This window comes from Hemicordylus capensis, chromosome 1 (assembly GCF_027244095.1).
Source record: "Hemicordylus capensis ecotype Gifberg chromosome 1, rHemCap1.1.pri, whole genome shotgun sequence".
NCBI classification, from domain to species: domain Eukaryota; kingdom Metazoa; phylum Chordata; class Lepidosauria; order Squamata; family Cordylidae; genus Hemicordylus; species Hemicordylus capensis.
The window spans coordinates 392,421,246-392,443,466 of NC_069657.1; the positions used below are offsets into that span (position 1 = coordinate 392,421,246).

Genomic DNA, 22,221 nt, shown 5'->3' on the forward strand with positions numbered 1-22,221 from the left:
CCAATGACTTGTGCACTTTGGCCTTCTTGGCCACAGAGGCCTCTGATGCAGGAACTTCTTCAGCCCTCTTCTTCTTGGGTATCAGAGGGAGATGTTGACCCGCTGGCAAATGACGTTGCAATTTCAGCTTCTTTTTTATTTTCAATACCAATCCTGAGGTATTCAGGGATGACTTCGGTACCACAGGCGCCTGATGCTGAGGAAGGTCCTCAGATCACACTGGTTCACTCGGAGCCACCGATGGTCGGATGGCAGAGGATGCCAGAATCAGTACCGTAGCCAGGTTTTCGGCCTCCGCAGGAGCAGACACCGCACACTCTGATTGCACAGATGAAGCCATTCTCATGGACCGCTTCAATGATAGGGCTTCTGAGGAACAGAGAGCCAGGTCCCACAGAACTGCACGCAGTCAAGAAGCCCTATTTTTGTGAGCCTGTTTTGTAAACTGCTGGCAATGCAAACAGGTCTCAACAATGTGGGATTCCCCCAAACACAAGAGACACTCGGCATGAGTATCGGGGAAAGGGATCTTAGATCCGCATCAGATACACTCGTAGTACCTGGCATAAACGCCGAAGGCCAGCTGGCCACTGCGCTCCATCCCAGCTGGAATTGGAGCTCCAAGGAAGGGGGAACCCACAAAAACAAAAACGCTAAAGAAAAAATGCTACTACGCGAGAGAAATAAAGAAACAAGAGAGAAAGCTAAGAAACTAAAGAAGCAGAGAGAGAAACAACAAGGGATATCTCAATCCTACTTGTTTCCGAGCTGCAGACTCCACGATGTGCACTGAAGCACGGATGAAGAAAGACTGAGGGGATGAGGAGTGGCACAGCCGCATATAGTGGCTGGGGGCGGAGTTCCTGCCCGAAGCAGGAGAACTGAGCTTGTTAGATTCCGATGAGGTCTCAGCGCAGGTGCATAGCCCATTTGTGTAAAAGACAGAGACTATGTTGAAGAACCTACTAAAACCATATTCAGATAGAAAAATTCCAGGAGTATTCCTAGCATACTACTAGCTACAATCCAGCACCACTAATATTAATATGAGTATTATTTCATTTCCCCACATAAGGCCAGGGGAGGGGAAGTAGCCTGGTTTCACCAAGGATAACCTTTTCACTTCTTTTGTTTTTAAAGTGAAAGACACTCTTGCTCTGGAAATATAAACAAGGACTTTGAAAAAACTACACAAGAAAAGCAAAAAGCCAACAGGAAATGGCAAGACCCCCTGGTCCTAGTCCAGCACTTTAACCATGACACTATACTGGCTCATGTAAAAAAATCGATCACAAAAAACTAAGAAGAGACTTTCCTATTTGAAAATAGTCATCTGAAATAACCTTTAGATACTCAAAGAAAATATGAAAGTATAAATCATTTTAAATCTACATATTCATGTACATTTGCACAACATACATGCATGCACATACAGCACTTGCCTTCATCAGTTCTGTTTATCTCCTGTTCAATAAGTCGTGAAGTACTGGGTCTGGTGGGTGGCACAACGGAGGGCTGCAGGGAGGGCAGATCATCAACATCTCTTAAGTTAGCAAGCATATCTTGTAGTTTTGACCTGTTGGGCCCTGGCCAAACACAAAACAAAAAATGGGGAAAGGTTTACATAAATATTATGATAATGCTACTTCTATTAAGTATATATTATTCCTCTAATGACGACGACAATGGATGCTATCTTAAGTGAAAATGTGAACTCAAGTTAATGAGCCCCGACTTCCAGCTGTAAGTTTATAGCATGAAATGAAGTGCTTGGAAAAGGAAGTGATAAAAGCAACTGAGATTTTGCACACACAGTTTTGTTCACTTTATGGACTTGCATGAAAATGTAAAACACATCCAACCAAGACAGCAAATGATAAAACAATTCTTTTTTAACTTTTCCAAAGACTGCAAACACTTGTGAGTTAAATTCTTGTGCACAAGTTTTGAAACTTTCACAAAATCAATCGTGTGTGGTACTGTAGCTTTATTTGTGGTGCCACAATCCAAACAATAAAACAATTACTTTAGAAACAAACAAAACAAAACAAAAAACGAAATCAAGCAAGAGTCACTGTTTTGTTCTTCCTGAAGCTACATGTGGTGAAGACCCATGCCCTTCTCAACACTTACCTGTATTTTGCTCCATCATTTTCCCACATCCCTGTTTTGACTGTTTTATATAGGACTGAGGCTGAAACATATCTTCGGTAGTTTTTCCTGTTGTAAGTTTAATTAAGAATGGGAAAATATCTTACCCACAGTCCATAACCGTTTTTCCTAGTCTAGTAAATAATACAGCTATTTCTAGGCAGCTTCAGTGTATCTCAACATAGGTCTGCTTAATACTCTTCACAAGGACTTGTCTTGCAAAATCACAAAAACACTATTTTATGGAAACTCAGCCAGAATGATGAAAATTCTAAATCATAACCTGTCAAACTAATACAGCATTTGCTTCAGGCAAATAATACAGGATTTTGCAAGACTATCAACTGACATTAATATTTGCAAAAACATACACAATTCTAGAGGTATGCACATTCATTACTAATTAAATAATTAGAATAATTATATACAGCTGAATATTCAATGTCCCTGAACCCCTACATTTCCACTTTTAATCCCTCCCTTGTCTAATAGACAAATTGATCATAATTTTAAACTACAGATTATACGGGATGGACATCTCTTCCACTACTGGTTTGCCCTTAATCATGCTTAATTTCTGTAATGGCAAAAAGCTACTTGACTTTACTTAGTTATAATCCATAACCTAAAAAAACCCACCAGCAACAGTAATTGACTGATTTTTTTTTAGAGGGAAGCAGGATTTTAATCTTTCATCTACTACTCTTGTCGATCTACTTCACTCTTAAACTCAGAAAATTCTATGCAGTGATTTTAAGGAGGAATTTTATAATCTACAGAGGAACAACTAATCTAATTTTGGTTTGTTTGTTTGACCAACGGTGCTATTCTAGTGAGTATTTGTTTCCATGCAGTCACATGTCTTAGTTTTCCTCTATTCCAGGCCTATACAACAACTGATTGCCCACCAAGACAAAGACAGCCCACCACCTAGATACTATAACCTGCCAAGTGCTTGACACCACCCAGGTCTTACAGTCTCAGGCAGGGAGCAGTCTCAGACTTGGGTAGACAGTCTCAGGCAGGGAGACATAAGAAATTAATATTGAATATCTGGCAGGCTAAAACATATGGCTAGTGGGCAGTGTTTAGCATAAGAAGCTGAGCAGGTCTATTCTGCCATAGCCAGGCCTAAAGGCTCCTATCCAAAAGTGCCACAGAGTCCTGTGCCAGGGGCTGGCCTCATGTTCTATGCAATTAAGTTGCAGAACATTTATTTTTGGAGTTTCTTGCCAAGCTTGTAGTTATAAAGTGAACCTCAACTTGTAGGAGGCATATACTTACTTGCGATGTAGAGGAAGGGCAAGAGATAACCTTGGCTTAGGTTCACGAATGGAAATCTAGTCAAATGCTTTCATAAATAGGTCTCCTAGCAGATGTTAACAGCTGAGAAAGTGGATGGGTCCACCCCTACAGGACCATACAGGGAAATAGGAATGTATGCATTACTTTCAAAATGGGTGAAAGGAATGGGTCCTGAGGACACTTATTGTCTAGTCTCTCTGGATAAGTGGCAGAAGCCTCAGTATTTGCAGCAAAGCTGAATGCAAATAGCCTCCTGGAGGTCACAGACATAGTTCCAGATGAGTGATTAACCTCTGACTGATGTTTTGAACGACTGGATTGTAGATAGTGACAGTACTGCTACTGCTGAACATGCTAGTTACATAACTTATTCATCTTCACTATGAATACTAAGGTGGTAGAATACAGGGAATTGGCTTCAACAGGGTGGCTTCAGTAAAAAACACATGCTCTCAAGGGATTTTAAGGGGCACCTGCATCTTCTTTTCTGGAAGAACCTCCTTATGACTTTCAGGGAAAAGAAAAACAACTTCCCAGATATCACATCATGGGTGAGTATCATGGTCACAGAAGGGACCCTACCCCCATCCAGCTGATGTGAAGAGCACATCAGGTTTGTAGACATATGATGGATAATACCACCAAGATCTGAGTAACAAGCCTGAGGAATGACACCAGTTATTCCTCATCATGCAAATTCTATTGTCAGGTGTACCTTTTGCCATTGTGCCCATGTAATTATTTTAGTGTACCTTCTTAACACTACCCAAGAGTTGTGTAATACAAACACACACACGTTTAGCAAACCAATTTATAGGTCACCCTCCAGTGCCAGACTGCCAGGGCACCATACAGCATTGTTCCAGTTGGTACAGTGATCTATTTATAATTTTTATCAGCTGAAAGGTTTTTCATCTGTGACCTTAATAGAGCTAATATTGCAGTATAACATGTCATACATATAACCTCTGCAATATACTAAGAACTAGTAATTAACAAGGTAATCGTATATAATGGAGAGAAGCTAACACTGTAGATAGACTTTGCAAACACACTGACAGTGACAGGTATCTAAAATTAAGCATCTGCTTGCAAAATGTCAGTCACTCTCAACTACACCCCTCAAATGGGGCAGTGGTTTCATATAATTCCTACAAGAATTCTAACACAACTTGTGTATGAAATATAAACCTGCAGCTTCCATACTAAACATCTAAATGGCTTGAATTGCACATGTTGAGCACAGCTTTTCACATAATGTATTTATATTTTAAATGATGTAACAGGTGAGGGGAGTATGAATACAAAGGGCTAGAAAGTTAACTTCAAATATGGCTCCAATTGTTTGCCTGGTTTTTTAAAAAAAGCACTTGACAGAATAAGTTAATGCTTGATATGGATGGACTTGTTTTACTAGCAGCCTCATTTTATTTTTTTTCCATTTCGAGCCCTGCATTCAAACTATGAGGACAGCATGACTTGCATGTAGCGAACATTAAATACAAACAGGGGTAGAAATTAATTTGTCTTCCACTGCTAGTTAAGGATGTGTCCAGACCAAATATCATTTGTTGCAGTTCTTTATACATTGGCTTGGCTCATTTCATCTCCTGTTCTTTACAGGTCTGCAGAATTCACATGTTTCCTCATCCCAGAACTATGGGCACTTTGTTTTGTTTTTAATATACTACTAAATATACACAGACTGCTGTACAATCTCCCCCCATCAAAAACACATACTCCAACAACTCTGATGTGTGATTTTTTTAAAAAAGCAAAGGGGCAGGCATGAGATTGCAAAGTATATAATTTAACACAGCCCTGTTGAGGAGTTGTCTCCTGGCTCCCAGAAAAAAGTTTAACAGAGGAAAGTAAAAGAACCAAGATTTTAGGAGTTACCGGGCCTCTGTACACTCACAACATCACAAACAGCTTTTTCAATTCTCTCCAGTTTAAAAGCTATTTGGCCATACAGCATCAGGGATTGCTATTCAAGATACAAAACTTCCTTGAGCACACAGAAAGAACAGTTTTTTGGAGCTTAGCTATAATGTCCATGGCAAATATGTGCCAAATCATCTTTAAAAATTAAAGGGGGGGAAGGAGATTAGTACTGCTTTATTGAAGTATTAACTTCAACGCAAATAACCTAAAAAAATATAGTGATCATCAGGACAGATCATACATGAAGTGTGGACTACACAATCATTCTGTGATATTGCTAATTAGATCTAAGTCATGAAAATATCAGCTGGTTTGGACAAACCTTAGCAAGAAGTGGTGTGTCCCCCGCCCCACCATGATCACCAAAATGTTTAATACTATTTTAAAAATGTGTTTCCCTTTACCCTACTGTTGCTGAATAAAAATAATATTACCCCAGCACCTTTAAATATTAAGTACCATTAATTTCCACCCCTGATAACTGGTGAACAACAGGAAAGCAGTCAGGAGCAGCAAAGTAAAAGAGTAAGTAGTTTGAGGAAAACATTGAAAGAAAGATAGTACTGGTGAAGTGAAAGAGGCGGGATTTATGATTTTAAGGTGCAATGTTTTCCACTTACTCTTCACCCCCTTTTTCCCCTTGCGCTCCTTTTTGTATTGTTCCTTGAGTTTGGTTATTACTCCCTGGTCCACATTCCAGGCTTCAGGCATGAGACACTGGTCTTCCTTTTCTAGATAAAGTAAAACAGATGAAACATCCTCTTTATGTCATTTATTTATTTTTAATTTGTATTGAAGGAAGTGGCAGTTGCTGATCTTTACATTATTTTACATCAACAACTTAAGAGTGCTGCAGTTGTCGACCAGATTAGATGCAATGACGTTTCTTTTCACATCTGCTCTGTTCCCATATAAAAAGTGAAAGTGGGAAAGAACCTTACTTAAACAGTAAAAGGAGTACACGGCACAGAGCCCTGAACTCTTCCTCCTCCTATGCCTCATTTCCCCTCAGTCCAGTGTTCCAGCCATTTTTCTCCATTCCCTGCTCACTTCTGGTACTGAAGCCAGAAACAAAGAGGAGTGGCTGGGACAACTGACTGTGGGGAGGTAATGCCCTTGGGAAGGTCTAACGCCCCCCACTCCTGCATGTTCTCCTGACTGCTAAAGGAAGATTCCTTCCTACTCACTAGCTTATACATGAATGGAGCAGACATATGAGTTATAACCATATCATGTCTGGTTTGTTACCAAGTGTGTCATTCTATTCACTTGTTCAAAACTTTAAAAGTAAAAAACCTGAACAATTTGAGTCAATGTCCAGTCCCTGTCCCCAACAGGAGTTATTCAGGTCTGAGTGGAAAGTTTTTCTTTTTAGTTTTAGCTTTTCCATTCCTTTTTGTGGTACTTAATTGTCTATACGTGCTTGCTTTTGACTCAATTTCTTATACACTGAACAAGACAGCTTAAAATGACAAAATATTCAAACGTGAGAAATTGGACACACTGCTGTACCAGATGGTAGCAGAACAGCAAGTCTAGATATTCCTCCCTCATGTGCACATATACTTTCTTTCAATTGTGGTGCTCAAGAGTTGCAAACATATCATAGAGCATCTACTTCATTCAAACAGTGCAAATGACACTTCAGCTAGAGATAGTAGAGGGCACAGAAACCAGGAGTTGAGAAAATCCTGGATAACACTTTTCTTTCCCCATTATATATTTTTAAAATCCAAAATCATCACTGTAACACATGGTTCCACAAATCACACTTTACACCAATAAAGACTGTGTTGATGTGGTGCCTTAGACTGCATCCAAATGGCAGCTTCCTTCAACTACAGCAACACAAAGTGGGGTAAGGTACCTCTTCCAAGAAGTACCAAGTAATTGGGGTGGGGGCAGCACTTTATAATAACTGATTTGCAGTGTGCCATGCGAATTGACCCTTCTAGTCCATTTAGACTGGAATGTTTCCATATGTCTTGCAAGTGAGAGAAAGCAGTCTTGACATGACAATTCAGTATGCCCAATACTTGCCAAAGGCTATCTGGAAGCACCCTTAATACACATTCTCAAATGATTTGAAGCAATGATCTTGGAAGTATTTTCCAAGTTCAGACTAAACTCATCACTTGGGGAGATTTTTTGCAGCATACCATTTGCTTACACAAGATTTGCTTCAGTTAAAATGAAGACATATGGAGCTCTCTGGCAGCACCCTCTGCTCCCAACACCAGGGAGCTAATTAAAGAGGGGCAGGGTTTGGTGTTCCATGCCTCTGGTGCCAAACAGCTGAGGGGTTTCCAATCAGGTGCATAACACGGCTGCCATCTTCTTCCAGGCCCTGTGAAATAGCATTCCTCCTGCAGCCACCAGCACATTTTGTGCAGATCACAATGGAGGGTGGGGGAGAGAGACAGTTGCCATAACTGTTTTCCATATAAATGTTCTGCAGAATTGCCATTCTGGCTTGTCTTGACTCAATTTCACCTTTAATTACACACCCTATGTGGTAACACATATAGGAGAAGACACTGAAGTGGCTTACTTATTTTAAGAAACTTATTTGAAAAGTGTGTTAAAAGAAACTCCTACTGTTGCATGAATCAAATCTTGCTCTATTAAATCCACATACATTAAAAGATTCCATATACATTTTCTGTCTTCCATCAATGAATACTGACCCACAGTATCCTTCTCTCAGGATGCAATCCTATGCACACTTACCTGGGAGTAAGCTCACTGAATTCAGTGGGACTTACTTCAAAGCAAACATGCATATGACTGAAGACCATGGATTCAAGCTGAATAGTAGGAGACACTCGCATCTTTGCCAACTGAATAAATGTAGCCAGACACGTACAGAATGGAGCATAGAAAGTTCAACAAGATGCTGATGACAAAATCCAAATGCTTGCGAGAAAAAGTAAAAAGTGGTTTCTTAGGGAGCAACAGATGTATCAGTTGGTTTAATGAGGCAGAAATAGATGCGGAGTTTATGACAAGGATAAAACAGAAGAGTCAAATAACTAACTGCAACAGAAGCAATCAGGGACAAGCATGACAAAGGGAGTGTACCAGGAATCAAAAGAGTTCAAAGCAGGAGTACAAAGTAAAAGTAGTAAGAACAAGAAAAACATAAAGAAACCATTTCAAAGACCAACATCAAATGAACACAAACATAAGCTCAGGGCTCAGGAAATCCACTGGTCTACTTGCCTGTGATAATTGATACCTGACAAGTGAAAAAAATCCTGACAATGTACCAATGTAGCTTGACAAGTAAAATGTGTGTCTGGCTGGTGAACAGAGCCAACATTTCTTGACCCCTGCATAAGCTTGTAAGAAATTCTGCAGATTAGTATGATAAATGTTTCAAAAACTGAAAAAATAAAATAAAGGCACAATTTAAATCCTAATTCAAAGTATCTGCCTAAGGAATCTGGAAGAAGAGTACAGTATAGAATGTCAAAAGAATCCAAAGTGAAAATAACGTACATTAAAAAGTGAAAAACACAAGGTTAATTGAATAAGATATAGCAGCCTACATCCAAACTTGAAACTGCATGTGCGGAATGCTTCTGTACAGACATGGAGGAGAGGGGGCTTTTTCAGGAAATGCTCCCCATTGGTCCTCACAGCTGCCTCTGCTTCCTGGAAATATGTCCCTGAGAGTCCCGCAAGCCTTAGGGACATATTTTTAAAAGTTCAGGTGGCTGCGGAGGGAAGAGGGAAATTGCCAAAAAGTGCCCTTCCCCTCTGTCCACAATGGGAAGTACCCCACACATAAAGCTCAGTTTGGAAATAGATCACTGCGACTAATATAGACAAAAACTAGAAAGAAAAAGGATAAGAGTACAAAAATTTCATAGCTGCTTATGAAGAAGAAAGTGCATATGCACAATATTGATCGGACTAGCTTCAGGAAAAGTTCAGGAGTCTGACCTTGCATGTCAGACTCACATCTGATCATTCTGTCTTGGCATAAGCTCATGTTTGCCATTTTTTAAACCTACTTCCCTACTCACAACTTTACATTTTTTCTGTTTGGAGTTAAAAAGCTAATGTCAAAATGGAATATGTGCCAATCACTCTGAGCGAAAGGGCTTTAATGTTGAGAAATATCAAGAGGCAGACTGATCTATGACTTGGTGATATCATAATGAGATTAATCACTGAAGTAATTATTCCATCTTTCTTGACCAAAATCAACATGTACAATTATGACAAGTGTGCAACTTAAAGTGTTTTAATACTATGCCACCTTTTATCTTGGGTCACAACCAATCTATACAATATTGCATAGTTACTACATGTTCAAAAAGTTAGCAATTTTTATATTACGCTTTTCTAATATTCCAATACAATAAAATCAATCTTTATCCTATAGAGCAGAATATTGTTTGTCACACCTTGCAACTAATTCCAAGTATAAGGAGGAGATACTGTATCAATCTTGTTAATAAAACCTCAGAAGGGGATTTGGAAAGGCTTGTATCCAACAACAACAAAAATACTACAGTAGTGGTTCCTTTAAAGATATTGCAATGTCAACATAAATAATGACAGATTTTTGCCCTTAATCCAGTTTCTGAATTTATGATAGATCATTTTAACTTACCCCAGTCTGTACCATCTCCTGAACTTCTGGATTCTCCATCTCCTTCATCAGATGTAGCCAAGAAATCAAACTCCTTCAGAGCTTCTTCTGTATCTCTGTCTTCACTACTATCAGACAGCACCCTTTTCCTTACAATCTATAATGGACAAAAACGGAAATCAAATAATCACATTAGAGTTGTTTCTCCCCTGCTTTAAGCAGGTAAAATTCAAGCATGGGATGGGGGCGTGGGGGGAAGAACGCAAGAGTGCCTGCACTGCTTTTTAGTTTAAATCCAACTGAAAATACCATACTGACTCAAGTATGATATACCCTTTATAAGCATAAGAAAGCAGTGTGTAATCTATGATACATTGCACAAATGTAATCTCAGCAGCTAAAAGGAAGCCAAGCAGGGCTTCTAACTGTTCAGGAGATGGGGAATTCAGTACACTTGCAGCATAGCTCTTTTCTCTCTCCCACAACTAGCAGAAACAGAATAGGTTTTACAAAGCGTTGGTGTGCATACGCTTGCTTGACTGACAATTTATTCAGGTTACAGAAATGCTTCTTATAGGAGAATCTGAATTATTTTGTAGCAAGCATTTTCGTCAGACTGAGTTTCAAATGAATGTGTTACAATTAAGTCCTTGCATTTCGTCCACACAAGGACATGTTTACATGCAAGTGTTCTGTCATATCAAGACATTTAGGACTGCTTCCCTGTAAGCCCTGTTTTGCTTTTAAGAGTTCTCAGCCCACCGTTGAAGTGTCCATGACTGTCCTCTCTCTTCCATCAATATCATCATCTTCATCTTCATCACTGAATTCTGCAGCAGCATTTTCAAGGAATTTAAATGTCTCTAGCAGGGAAGCAGAGTCCGTCAAATCTGGTTTCCTAGATAAAATATTAAAACAGCAACACAAGTTGTTTTGTCTCTACTTGCTTCTGTTCCGTCTGTCTATCTATCTATAGCACATCTTATATTTATTTACCAGGCTTTAACTTCAAGCCTGGTGGATTCAGCCTTGGTAACCACTGTAAAAACTGTAAAGACAAATTGTAAAGTGTTTAAATATAGACAAACTGTAAAGTTGTCTATATCTGAGACATACACATACTGCCAGAATTACTTTTGAAAATGAGTTCTGAATCCATGATATTTCAATAGGTAGCCAATGCTTCCACTACTAAGTACAGTCATGAAAAAATTATGGCCTGTACCTGATATCCTCTTTTTTAGTTGGAGTTTTTTGCATTGCAATTGGAAAATAATGTCTTTACCGATGGAAACAGATTGTTAAAAATCTTCATTTCTAGATCACATTAGCATACTTGAAACAGGAATGCACTTGCTGAAATATATCCCCCTCATGTACAGAAAACATGAAATCTAGAGAGAAGAATATAACTGAAGCCACAATAGCTCCCCAAACACCTCACTTCTGAAAGCTCCTAAGACGACTTAACAGGATGTCATCTTCACTCACATAGCAAATTATTAAATGTATTTTTTTAAAGCACAGTACAAAGTGAAAAATTCCAAGTAAGATTTATGAACATTGCATAACACTTTGCTAGATCCAGAATTTCAGTAGCTTTATGCTTTAGGGACAGAGAATTTGTGAAGTGGCTGCGGTGCTAGAACTAGAGTGGGAAAGGTAAAGGGAGACACTCATTGAAATCCAAAAACCCCACACCCTAGACTCCACCAGTCTTGCATTTGATTCTAACTACTAGGTAAGGTTCAGCTAAAGCTACAGACAGATTGGGCAAGTTGCATTATTTCTACATTGCATTTTCACAAACGGTTTTTGAAGCATAACCTGAAATGTAATAGGAGACTGCATCAGAATCAGAGGCCATGCAGTTTTGCAATATGCTACATAACTTAGGTTACATAGTAATATAAAAGGAGTTACAAGAGTGACAGTAAGGCAGACTAGGCTGTAGAGGTTATTATTGATGTCAGGTCAGTCAGGGTCATTTTGGGAAACTCTACAAGAGGTTCAGTGAAGCCCTTTGTCAGGCTACCATATCTAAGATCTAGACATGTGTGTTTTCCCCATGTATATCAACCAAAATACTAACAGGAGGAAGAATTCTAGTGTAGGAAACACACCAAACAATATATTAGCATATACCTTGCTGAAGCTAACTAGTACCATATTGTAGAAACATCACATTACAGCTCTATTCAAAACATACTTGGAAATGTTTACATGTGGTGGTAGAACAAGATCAAAATCCCTACACTGTGCCTCAGGTATGACTACCTCACATTCATGCACTAGATGTAACATTTGAATGAAATCTATGCACAGAGAAGCCTCACAAATTTTCAGGGGTAAGGATCACACAAATGAGACTTCTGTGTGCTGGACACTGAACTTGTATAAAAGCACGGTGTCTATGTGAACATGAGGCTAATCAAGATACAGGGCAGATACATGAGAAGCAATTCTGCTCCCCACCACAGGTAAACCCATATGTACTTCCAAGAACATGTGAATGGAACCGAAGACATGAAGGAGATGTGCTCGCTGTGTCAAACAGCATATTCTAAATTCTTTTTTGCACAAGCTGCCCAAGAAATAAATGCAAATTAAACCTGGAACACTTACCAACGTGTTTTAAATGCAATTTAAGTTTACTGCCTAAGTAAGCACAAATATCACAACACATACTGACTGTGAATGTTGAAAATTAGATTATGAAATAGTATTACCAGAAAGACCATTCAGAGTGAGGTCAAGAAAGACTGCCCACACCCTGAACTGGTTTAGTGATGTCAATGCATAGCCAGATCTGATTGTATATGTGATGTCATCACATTTACAACACAATCCTTAACCGAGTGGTATTATTATTTCAGGAATAAGAGGTAGCAGGAGAAGGGGGGAAAGGCACCAAAAACTAAACAGCAACAACTAACAAAGAAGTGTGGAAAATGTAAACATAGGGCGGTGAGGGAATTCAACTTCCCTACCCACCCCACAAGTTTCTCATTTGCAGCTAAAATATATACTGGAGAATATTAGGCACAGTCTTAATCTCAAAATGCAACTTTTAAGTGGTCAGTTACTTTCAATTTTGCATTAAAAAGTAGATTCTAAAATAAAATTACTAGTATTGTAATATCCTGTCATTATAGTACTTGTATCAACTCCTGATGCTAGGGAGGCAGTGGATGTCCTGAATTGGGGGCTGGAGGCAGTGATGGGTTGGATGTGGGCTAAAACTGAGGTTGAATCCGGGCAAGACACAGGTGCTATTGGTCAGTAGAAGAGCCAATCGGGATGAGGAAATTCTACCTGTTCTGGAAGAGGTTGCACTACCTTTGAAAGAGCAAGTGCACAGCTTGTGGATACAGCTTTTGGAAGCTCAGGTGGAGACGCTGGCCAGGAGTACCTTTGCATGGCTTCAGCTAGTGCGCCAGCTGCGTCCCTTTCTCAAGAAGGCAGATCTGGCCACTGTCACCCACACCTCAATCACTGTCACGGCTGGATCACTGTAACATGCTCTGTATGGGGCTGACATTGAAGAATATTCAGAAACTGTAGCTAGGGTAAAATGCAGCACCTTGGATGCTATCCAGTGCTGCCCGCTGGAACCATTATTACCCTCATTTTGAAAGAGCTAAATTGGCTGCCAATATGTTCCCAGGTCCAATTCAAAGTGCTGTTTTTTACCTTTAGAGCCCTAAACACCTAAATACCTGAGGGACCACCTGCTCCCAAGGGTTTCTGCCGGATCAACAAGGTCATCAGAGGGGGGGCCCTGATCCATGTGCTGAAAATGAAGGAGGCTCGCCTGTTGTATATGCGAGACAAGGCCTTCTCAGTCATTGCCCCCAGACTTTGGAATGCTTTCCTGGTAGGCCTCTGCTTCCCAGACTCCATCACAGTTTTTAGAAAGCAAGTAAAATCTTGGCTTTTTACCCAGGCTTTTAAATGAGTGTTTTATTTGCTGCTGCTTTCTATCTTATGGTTATGCTGTACATGCTTTTTAAACTTTTAATTAGATTTGTATTTTTATATTCCATTTTAATTCTTATTATGTAGTTTTTAAGAGAGTTTACATTGTTTCAAATGTTTTGTAAACCGCCTTGAGTTTATTTTAATAAAAGGCAGTATAAACATTTAACAATAAATAAAATAAATAAAACCTGAAACAGGAACTACTTTTTTTGCCAACCTGACATTTTGATAATTAACAATCTTTATCAGTAATGAAACATATTAGATAAATGGTTACAGAATATCAACATGTGTCCTTCAAAATATATTTAATATAGGTAAAATTTTCGATGTTTTAAAAAACCAAAGCATTTGTTGCTGAAAGATCACACTAAGCATACTGCCTGAATCAAGAAATGTATAGACTGCTTACAACAATGCTGTTGTAATATTTTTGGCCTTGTTTTATTATTACACATTGTACATCAATCGTCAGATAATGCAGTCCCAAAAAATATGTACGTACGTTAACTTGTCAAGGGGAAAGTAACATTAAAATATATAAGCAGGGATTAAACGGAACACTAATTGGTATACCACACAAGACTATGCCAAATTGATAAAGCAGTTTCATTCACTTGTTTTTCTTCTGCCAAAAATGTTAATAGTAAAAGAGCATCCTTCACATCCACAGCACGCACGGGAAACTCTAAATGTTAATAAAAAAGTTAATTTTTTAGTATCCCCTGCAGAGTTCCTCCATGCTGAGCTGCAGTACTTATCTTTTGTAAAACCAGTGTGCTGATCTGAAGATGTGCAACATTTCTCTCATTAAACATTATGAAATATATGTGAGTAGAATTATATGTCAAGCTATCAAAATAATTCCATTGATGGGCTTGAAGTCTTCCAGGATGCATCCTAAGTCCACATGATGCTCTTGAGTGCAAAGTTTTCATTGGGATCTGTACATTAGCAAATACATTGCCTTGTGTAGAATGTTCCATGGGCAGAACAAATAATTCTTCTTTACAGAAGCACTAGGCCACCTTTACATCAGCTTAGGGAACAGAAAATAATAGAAGATTTGCTCTTTTAAAATGCTTCCCTATGCATTGTACTTGCATTTGCCGATTTATAACTGCACTGGTAAAAGTAAATAAAAATTTCATTTTCATCAAGTTGTCCCCCCCCCAAAAAAGCAATAGAGAGTTCTATAAAATAGAGTGCTTGAATAGAGAGATCTTTATATGCACAGTTTAATTCATTATTCCTTTCCATTTCTATTTGTAACTGCTGTAAACATACTTATCATTAAAAGTTACCTACTATTTTATATTATGGTAATGCAGTGAATTACTGTAATGACAGTTCAGGAGATGGTAGCACTCATCTTGCATCTCACAGCATAGCATTCCCTTTCAAAGCTTGCAGCATACATGGGTTGTATCCTGATTTTTTGCAAAGCGCTACTCCATCATCGGTCCTTGCATAAGCAACGTCTCCTTCCATGAGCAAAAGGAGTGTCCAACTTCTGAGCAGCACTTCACAGAAGTTTAGGATGCAACTCATCTCTCTGTCTCTCTCTAGAGAAAACAGATAAGTCACAGATCTAACAATTGTGAGTCTGATGACTGTAGTGTAATCTAATAGAGTATAGTCACACATACACAAATTTTGCTGGACAATGTACATCTAGACAAATGTAAATTTTTAAAATACTTGCTGTATAGTTCTATTTTTTAAAAAATAGAAGGGAAAAGAATGCATATATAGATATATATACAGACACACAAACAATTCACCAGCATGCAGCTCTTTGTGGGAATGTCATATACTGTCATGTACAACACAACCTTAAAGACTTTGACAATGTAAAACACATTACTTTTTTAAAAGCAATTTCACAGTTAAGGACCACACATTGTCAGAAACACTTACCCAATCATCACTTTTTCTTTAATCTCAGCATCTGTGCCATTCACCATCGATTCTTGATTTTTGTCATTTTCCCTGTCTGGACCATCACCTGAGAGGCCCAACAAACTTCGTACCCGTTTTGACTTCACATCCAGTATTGTGTCAGTGTATCCAACCTCTTGCAGATATCTATATGAAAAGAAACCATGTCAGGTGCTCAGGAATCAGCAAAGATACTAATGTTAATGGCTACAATACTCCCAGATGTTATCTACAGTGAAGTGGTAAGAAGAATGTGGTTGTGTGCTGACAGAACAGGCTTACCAATCATCTTTTACCAGCTGCAGAGAGGACTGTCTCTTGCATGCAGTACCAGTCTCTACAGTCCCCAAGAAAAGCAAAGAACTCTGCTGTCAGTGTATACACAATACGTTATTCATTACATCTGCTAAAAGGAAAAAAATTCTCCATAGAGTTTTCAATCACAATACTATTTCATAAATACAGTAGGTAGAATCCAGATAAGTTCATCATTATTAATAATTCAGTCATGACTAACTTGCCTTGTTTATTTCAATTATGCTTAGTCATCATTAATTTAGTATGGATCCTGCCCAATGGCTTTTACATGCAAGATTTCTGGGAAATTTGCACAAATCAAAGCTGAAGACATAAAAACAAAGATCTTGATCACTAGAAAGTTTTATAAGAAGAAGAGAAAAACTTATAATGGAAACTTTGAAAAAAAATCCAAAAAACCTGATTCAAATACAAAAGTCCAATGTTTTAATTAAAAACAAAACAAAACATGATTTTTATCCATCTTGGATGGGTTTTTTTATCCCCATCGTCTCAATCACCTATTCTGCTTCATATAATTCCCTTGTGTTTATCCCTTTTTATCTGACTACTGTTTTACAATAATGTTTGTTTCACATAGATTAACACATCAAAGAGTATGTGGAGGACATACTTGGCTTTAGTTACTGCTAAAGTTACTACTTTAGTTTCCATTTCAGATGTTTAATACTGGAAAACCATGGTTAAAATATCCTATGTGTTAAGCTGGCTTTAAGCTTCCCCCTCCCCTTACTTTTTAAGAAAAAAAATGTTCAAATTATTATTGGGAAGATCAAGAGGAGTAAGTACTTTTGCCCATTTGAGTTTTGCCCCGACCCCCAGACACTTCTCGCAAATTCAAGGCTCCTGGTGCAATGAATTTCTAATTCTCTTACTCTAGCACTGCAAGTGCTCAAACTGCTGAGAAGCCTAGAGACACAGAGACATTGTATAAGTGTCATTTTCAAGGCTGAGACGAAGGCTGAGACCAGCAATAGCCCCTTTGGCCCCATTCTTATGACAGCACAGAGTTCCTAAATGTGGTACCCTCTATAAAGTATGTCATGGCTTAAACCCTTTAAGCCCCATCCCATTTTTAGCCTACTTTCCAGTAGGCTTATGAAATCACCCGGCTTTCTGTGTGTGTCTGTGTGTTCCCCCCTATCAACTTCGCAACACCGGGACCAATATGAACCAAATCGGTTACAGTTGTAGGGACACATAGAGACACCTCAACAGCGTAGTTTCTGATGATGTCATCCACCTCAATCCAAGAAGGCGGATGCGTAAGCATCTGAGGCGCAAGTGGGCTAACTTGTGAACCAATTTGAACCAAATTTGCTACAGCTGTAGGGACACATAGGGATGCCCTAATGGTGTGGTGTGTGATGTTGTCATCCATTCCAATTCAAGATGGCAGCCACATGAACATCTAAGGCACAAGCGACTAATCTGTGGACTGTTTAACCAATATGAACCAAACTGGGTACAGTTGCAGTGAGTGACACACATGGACACCTCAGTGGCATAGCTTGTGATGATGTCATCCATGCTGATTCAAGATGGCGAATGCGTAAACATTTGAGGCGCAAGTGGGCTAACTTGTGAACCACTTAACCAATTTGAACCAAATCTGCTGCAGCTTCAGGGACACATAGGGGCCACTGTTCCCTCTAAGGCATGAGCACGTGTGCGCACTCAAAAGTTTTTGGATGTCTGTTCAGTTCATTTTAGATCCCACTCAGGTTGAATCAGGAAGGCCCCATTTTGAATGCAGGTGCACACACACTGCCTTGATACTGCCGCCCAGAACAAAACTCATTCTGCACAGAGAGTAAGAAAAATAGAGGGACCACTGATAGGGACACCTCAATGACGTAGTTTGTGAGGATGTCATCCACCCCAATCTAAGATGGCAGATGCATGAACATTTGAGGTGCAAGAGACCTAACTTGTGGACCTCAATTTGAACCAAATTTAGTCCAGTTGTGGAGACAGTGAAAGGAAAGTAAGCTGATTAGTTCTTACTAGAACAACTTGTTCTTGCTACACTGTTCCTCAGTTTTAAATATCTTATCCTGCCTGTGTCACAACATTGCTATGCCCACCCACCCCACACAGGGCATATTTTATATAGTTCCCACCAGCTCAATCTTGGGCCAGCCAAAAGTTGTAGTGAGGAGGTTTCCACTTCCATGAAGCAGGACCGAGCTTTCCAGCTTTGCTCCATCCGATTCAAAAAGGTTGCTCGTGTAGTCTTTGTACTGCTCAAAACACCTACAGCCAAGGATAGGATGAGGCTGTTCCAGTGAAAAATACTGGTCTTGGCATACAAACGTTAGAGGAAGCAAGTTATTTTCAGGACTGCACTTTGTTTGACCTTGTCAAAGAATGAGAGACTACAAAATAATTTCCTGAAACAATGAAAGCAAGCAAGAAAAGGCTACAACTTTGGGGGCACTTACTGTCTGAGCAACTGTCGTCCTTGTTTCCATATTAGCTGGCTATTTGGCTGTGACTGGACTTCAGTTTCATTCCCTTCATCTACATAACAAAAAACAAGATGGTACAATAAAAGCATAGCCAGTACAATAAAAAGCATAGTACAATAAAAGCATAGCCAGGAGATTCAGTTTAATCAAATCTATGTTGAATCAGTGACCAAGTATTCCAAACTGTCAAAATCCAAGTGAAACACAGACTGGAAAACACTTCACTGTCAACTCAGCATCTGTTGCCCCTGCCACCAACCCTGCTTTTGGTCCCCTTTTCTCAAAAAACGTCTTGTGTTACTGTATGTTTAAGAAACAAAACAATAGTTGACATTATTCTACCATGTACATTAAATTCCTATTGCCTTGCACAAATAACTGCTGCAACATTCAAGGACCTATGCAGCATTGGAGGACATACATACATGACACTTAATGCTTTGGAATAGAAATTAATATATTTTGATAAATTTCAAGCATCAATTTACTTGCTCCATCTTTTCAAATATGTTTCCTACTGTTGGCAAGAAGACCTGCTTTTGGCAATCAGAAAATTATGGAACTTTGGATGCCTTTATTTGACAGCTTGGGAATGTAGGATATGCGGGTGCTGGGGCTTTCCCCCCCATGACAGAACTTTCCTATCATCCCACCCAGGAGAGAAGGACAATGTGCACTGAAAGCAGCAATTTGCTTGATAAATGGGCAACACACCCAAGCAAAATAGACAATTAAAAAGATGAATAAGAAGCTTTAGAATTCTACAGATATGTTCCCTATCAATAGTGCTGTTCCTGCATAGATTACACCCCTTTGCTTAAGAATGAGATGAAATGAAATAACCTAACATGAATGCAGTCTTCATACATTTCTAGAAATACCTATTATTTTAGAAAACATATTTTTGCCCACTAAAAAACATGAGCTGAGACCAGGTACAATTCATGGCTTTGCACTCATAACAAGATTCAGTTTTCTGAGTGAGCCTGAGAGGTCTCACGTATAAAGTTTGCCAACTTAAAGTATAAAGCTTGAAAAACCAAGACCTCCTCTACAGCCATTACCATCAGGCTGCAGTGGATGACAAGGCAAAGCCCCTCCATTAGCCTGGGGTGGTCCAAGTACCTTCTGGACTCTTCCCTCCAAATGTTTTTTCCCTTTTAAAACTTTCTGGGTTTTTGTTCTTTTTAAAGATTGTAAGCCCTTTCAGGATATATAATTATTAATTTTTAAAATGCTGTATGTCATTCTGAACTGTTGGAAAGAGCGAGATAGAAATCTAACAAATAAATAAAGGGCCCAGCTTACTCTCAATGTTAGCATCTGCCCATGCCACAGTCTTGATTTACTATTCTACGGTATATACAGTTTTTAAAAGAAGTTCAACAAAATATATTGAAGAGGGGGAAAGAAAATGGCTCCCTGATCCAAAAGGATCTATATATTTAATTATCTTACAGCTGACCCAGTAGAGAATTCCGTGGGGATGTCGAGACGCATCTGGATGCCTGCTGGAACTCTCATGAGGTCCTGTGAGAGTTCCAAACATTGCCTTGGGAAGAAACGGGCAGGAGCCGGAGACAAAATGGGGCGAGACAAAATGGGGCATAGAAGAGGTGGCGGGCGGCTGAGCCACACCGCTGAGAGGATCCCAGCCCGGCGGGTGGTGGCGGGCTCCCAAAAATGGCCAGATGGAGGCTGGTGGAGCAAATGGGGCTGTTGTGGCGGGCATGGGGGCTGGGGGGGGAGATAACAGCAGAGGAAGGAATGGGGAACGGACTGGGGTAGAAGGGAGGGAGGAAGCGGCTCAGATGCTGTGCACCACGTCTGCTAGTTCATAGTTGTTGTTTTTTAAAGCCACAAAGGAAACACCAGCAACAATCACTGGAGAGGTGTTATGTTGGGCTGAACAGAGACAGTTACTCTCCCCCTGCTAAATATAAGAAAATTGCCACTTTAAAACGTGCCTCTTTGTCCAGTTAGCCTAGGGGTTTAATCAGAACCCAGACACATTTGCAGAGAAGACTTGAAAGCAATGAATAAGGCTGAAGGATTACATCAATAATTCTTTCTCCCAGTTAAGTTCCATAGCATAGTAGATGACAGCGCAGAAAGGCAGCACTTCCCCTGTTTGTTGATAAGAGCCAAAGGAATTACAGCTGCGCTCAGTCTTGGTCACTCAGCTGGTTACTAAGAAAAGCTTCAGTAATTCATTCACCTCCAAGAGAGAGATAGTTTCTCCCCAGAGATACAAGAAAAATATGTTTGATTACTATACTTGATCAGATAAACATTTTTGTCTGATTAACTCTTACCCCAAAAGTGAAGTACCATAAATTTATTTTTACATATCTGTAAAAAATTAAAGAATACTTTCCCTACTAGTTCCATCTAAGTGACTTGCGTGGCTCCCTATTTAACAAATTATATTCTAGATAGTCTGACTCAATCTTTTTTTCTGGGTATCTACAATGATCATTGAGAAACAGACTAATTCAAAAATCACTCAACGTTAACTACTTATTTTTATTTTGGGGAGCCAGTTTGGGTTCAACACTGATGCCAGGGATTAGAGACTGGGATTAGAGGGCACAACATTATGCATATACCATTCCTCTCCTCTTCCACACACAAATTCCCCCTGTACTTCTAGACCCAGATACAATGTTGTGTGATGCTTGCTAACTGTGGAGGAGAAATCCACTCCTAAATTTAAGAAGTTCTCAAAGTGAGTTTAACAGCATGTTCAGTTTCATTTTAAGCAATGGACAACAGCAACAGAAGTTAATATCAAATTGAAATAAACAACATGAGAGCAATTTGCATACAAAGAAACAGCCAGTAGAGGGAAAGGTATGTGCAATCCTGTTGCCTGCTTCAGATTCCTAAACCCTGCTCCAGCTACCGTCATGTTCATCAGTATAGTTCACAAAATGACAGCTCTTTGTCTTCTGCTCAGTTTTAATTAGTTCTCTCCATAAAAATCAATTCTTACCAGAATCATAGTTGGGAGGTTTCATGTCTCCCTGATTCAGCTCTGTGCCATATTTTAACTTGTGGTATTTAGCTCTAGAAGAGAAATTAAAAAATGAATTAGTGTGTGTAAATGCTACCTGTCCTCCTCTCTAAAGATTAGTTTATAAAAATATTTTGTTCCCACTCTTTTCCACTACAATGAAACATATATTTGGAAACGCCTTTAAATCATTCTTCCTTAAACACCAGGAACAATAAGCCAGTCTATTATTTGTCATTTAGATATGCTTGGCATGTATGAATTATGAACAATTAATCTCAGTTCCTACAAAAAGGATCCATTTGACTGCTAAACCTGGAATCTAAAGACTTGAAAAATGCAATCCAGCTGTGTTTAGCAAGTCTGCCAAACATCCATAGAAAAACTAGGAGTTGCTGCCAGACCAAGAAACATAAACAAGCAACACTGCCAGGAATAGCACTGAGGCAGGATCTCTCTCAAGAGAAGGCTCCAGTCTCACAATAACCAGA

At 39.2% G+C, this 22,221-nt stretch overlaps 1 protein-coding gene across 6 annotated transcripts in view; it reads right to left on the reverse strand.

The window, feature by feature from the left end:
* The window catches only part of STRN (striatin), a 79,956-nt gene that overhangs the window by 29,092 nt on the left and 28,643 nt on the right, over positions 1–22,221 (reverse strand). For 4 of the 6 annotated variants that reach the window (XR_008317831.1, XR_008317832.1, XM_053303205.1 and 1 more), the window contains exons 3-10: positions 21,710–21,783; positions 18,688–18,766; positions 15,905–16,072; positions 10,766–10,901; positions 10,025–10,160; positions 6,021–6,131; positions 2,134–2,220; positions 1,443–1,586 (exon numbers count right to left, since the gene is read on the reverse strand). Coding sequence is in view for 4 of the 6 variants with exons in the window: in XM_053303205.1 (XP_053159180.1) it covers positions 1,443–1,586; positions 2,134–2,220; positions 6,021–6,131; positions 10,025–10,160; positions 10,766–10,901; positions 15,905–16,072; positions 18,688–18,766; positions 21,710–21,783 (935 nt within the window). In the remaining 2 variants the exon portion in view is untranslated. The remainder of the gene's footprint in view (positions 1–1,442; positions 1,587–2,133; positions 2,221–6,020; positions 6,132–10,024; positions 10,161–10,765; positions 10,902–15,904; positions 16,073–18,687; positions 18,767–21,709; positions 21,784–22,221) is intronic. The other 2 variants (XM_053303194.1, XM_053303214.1) reach the window with 2 other exon arrangements.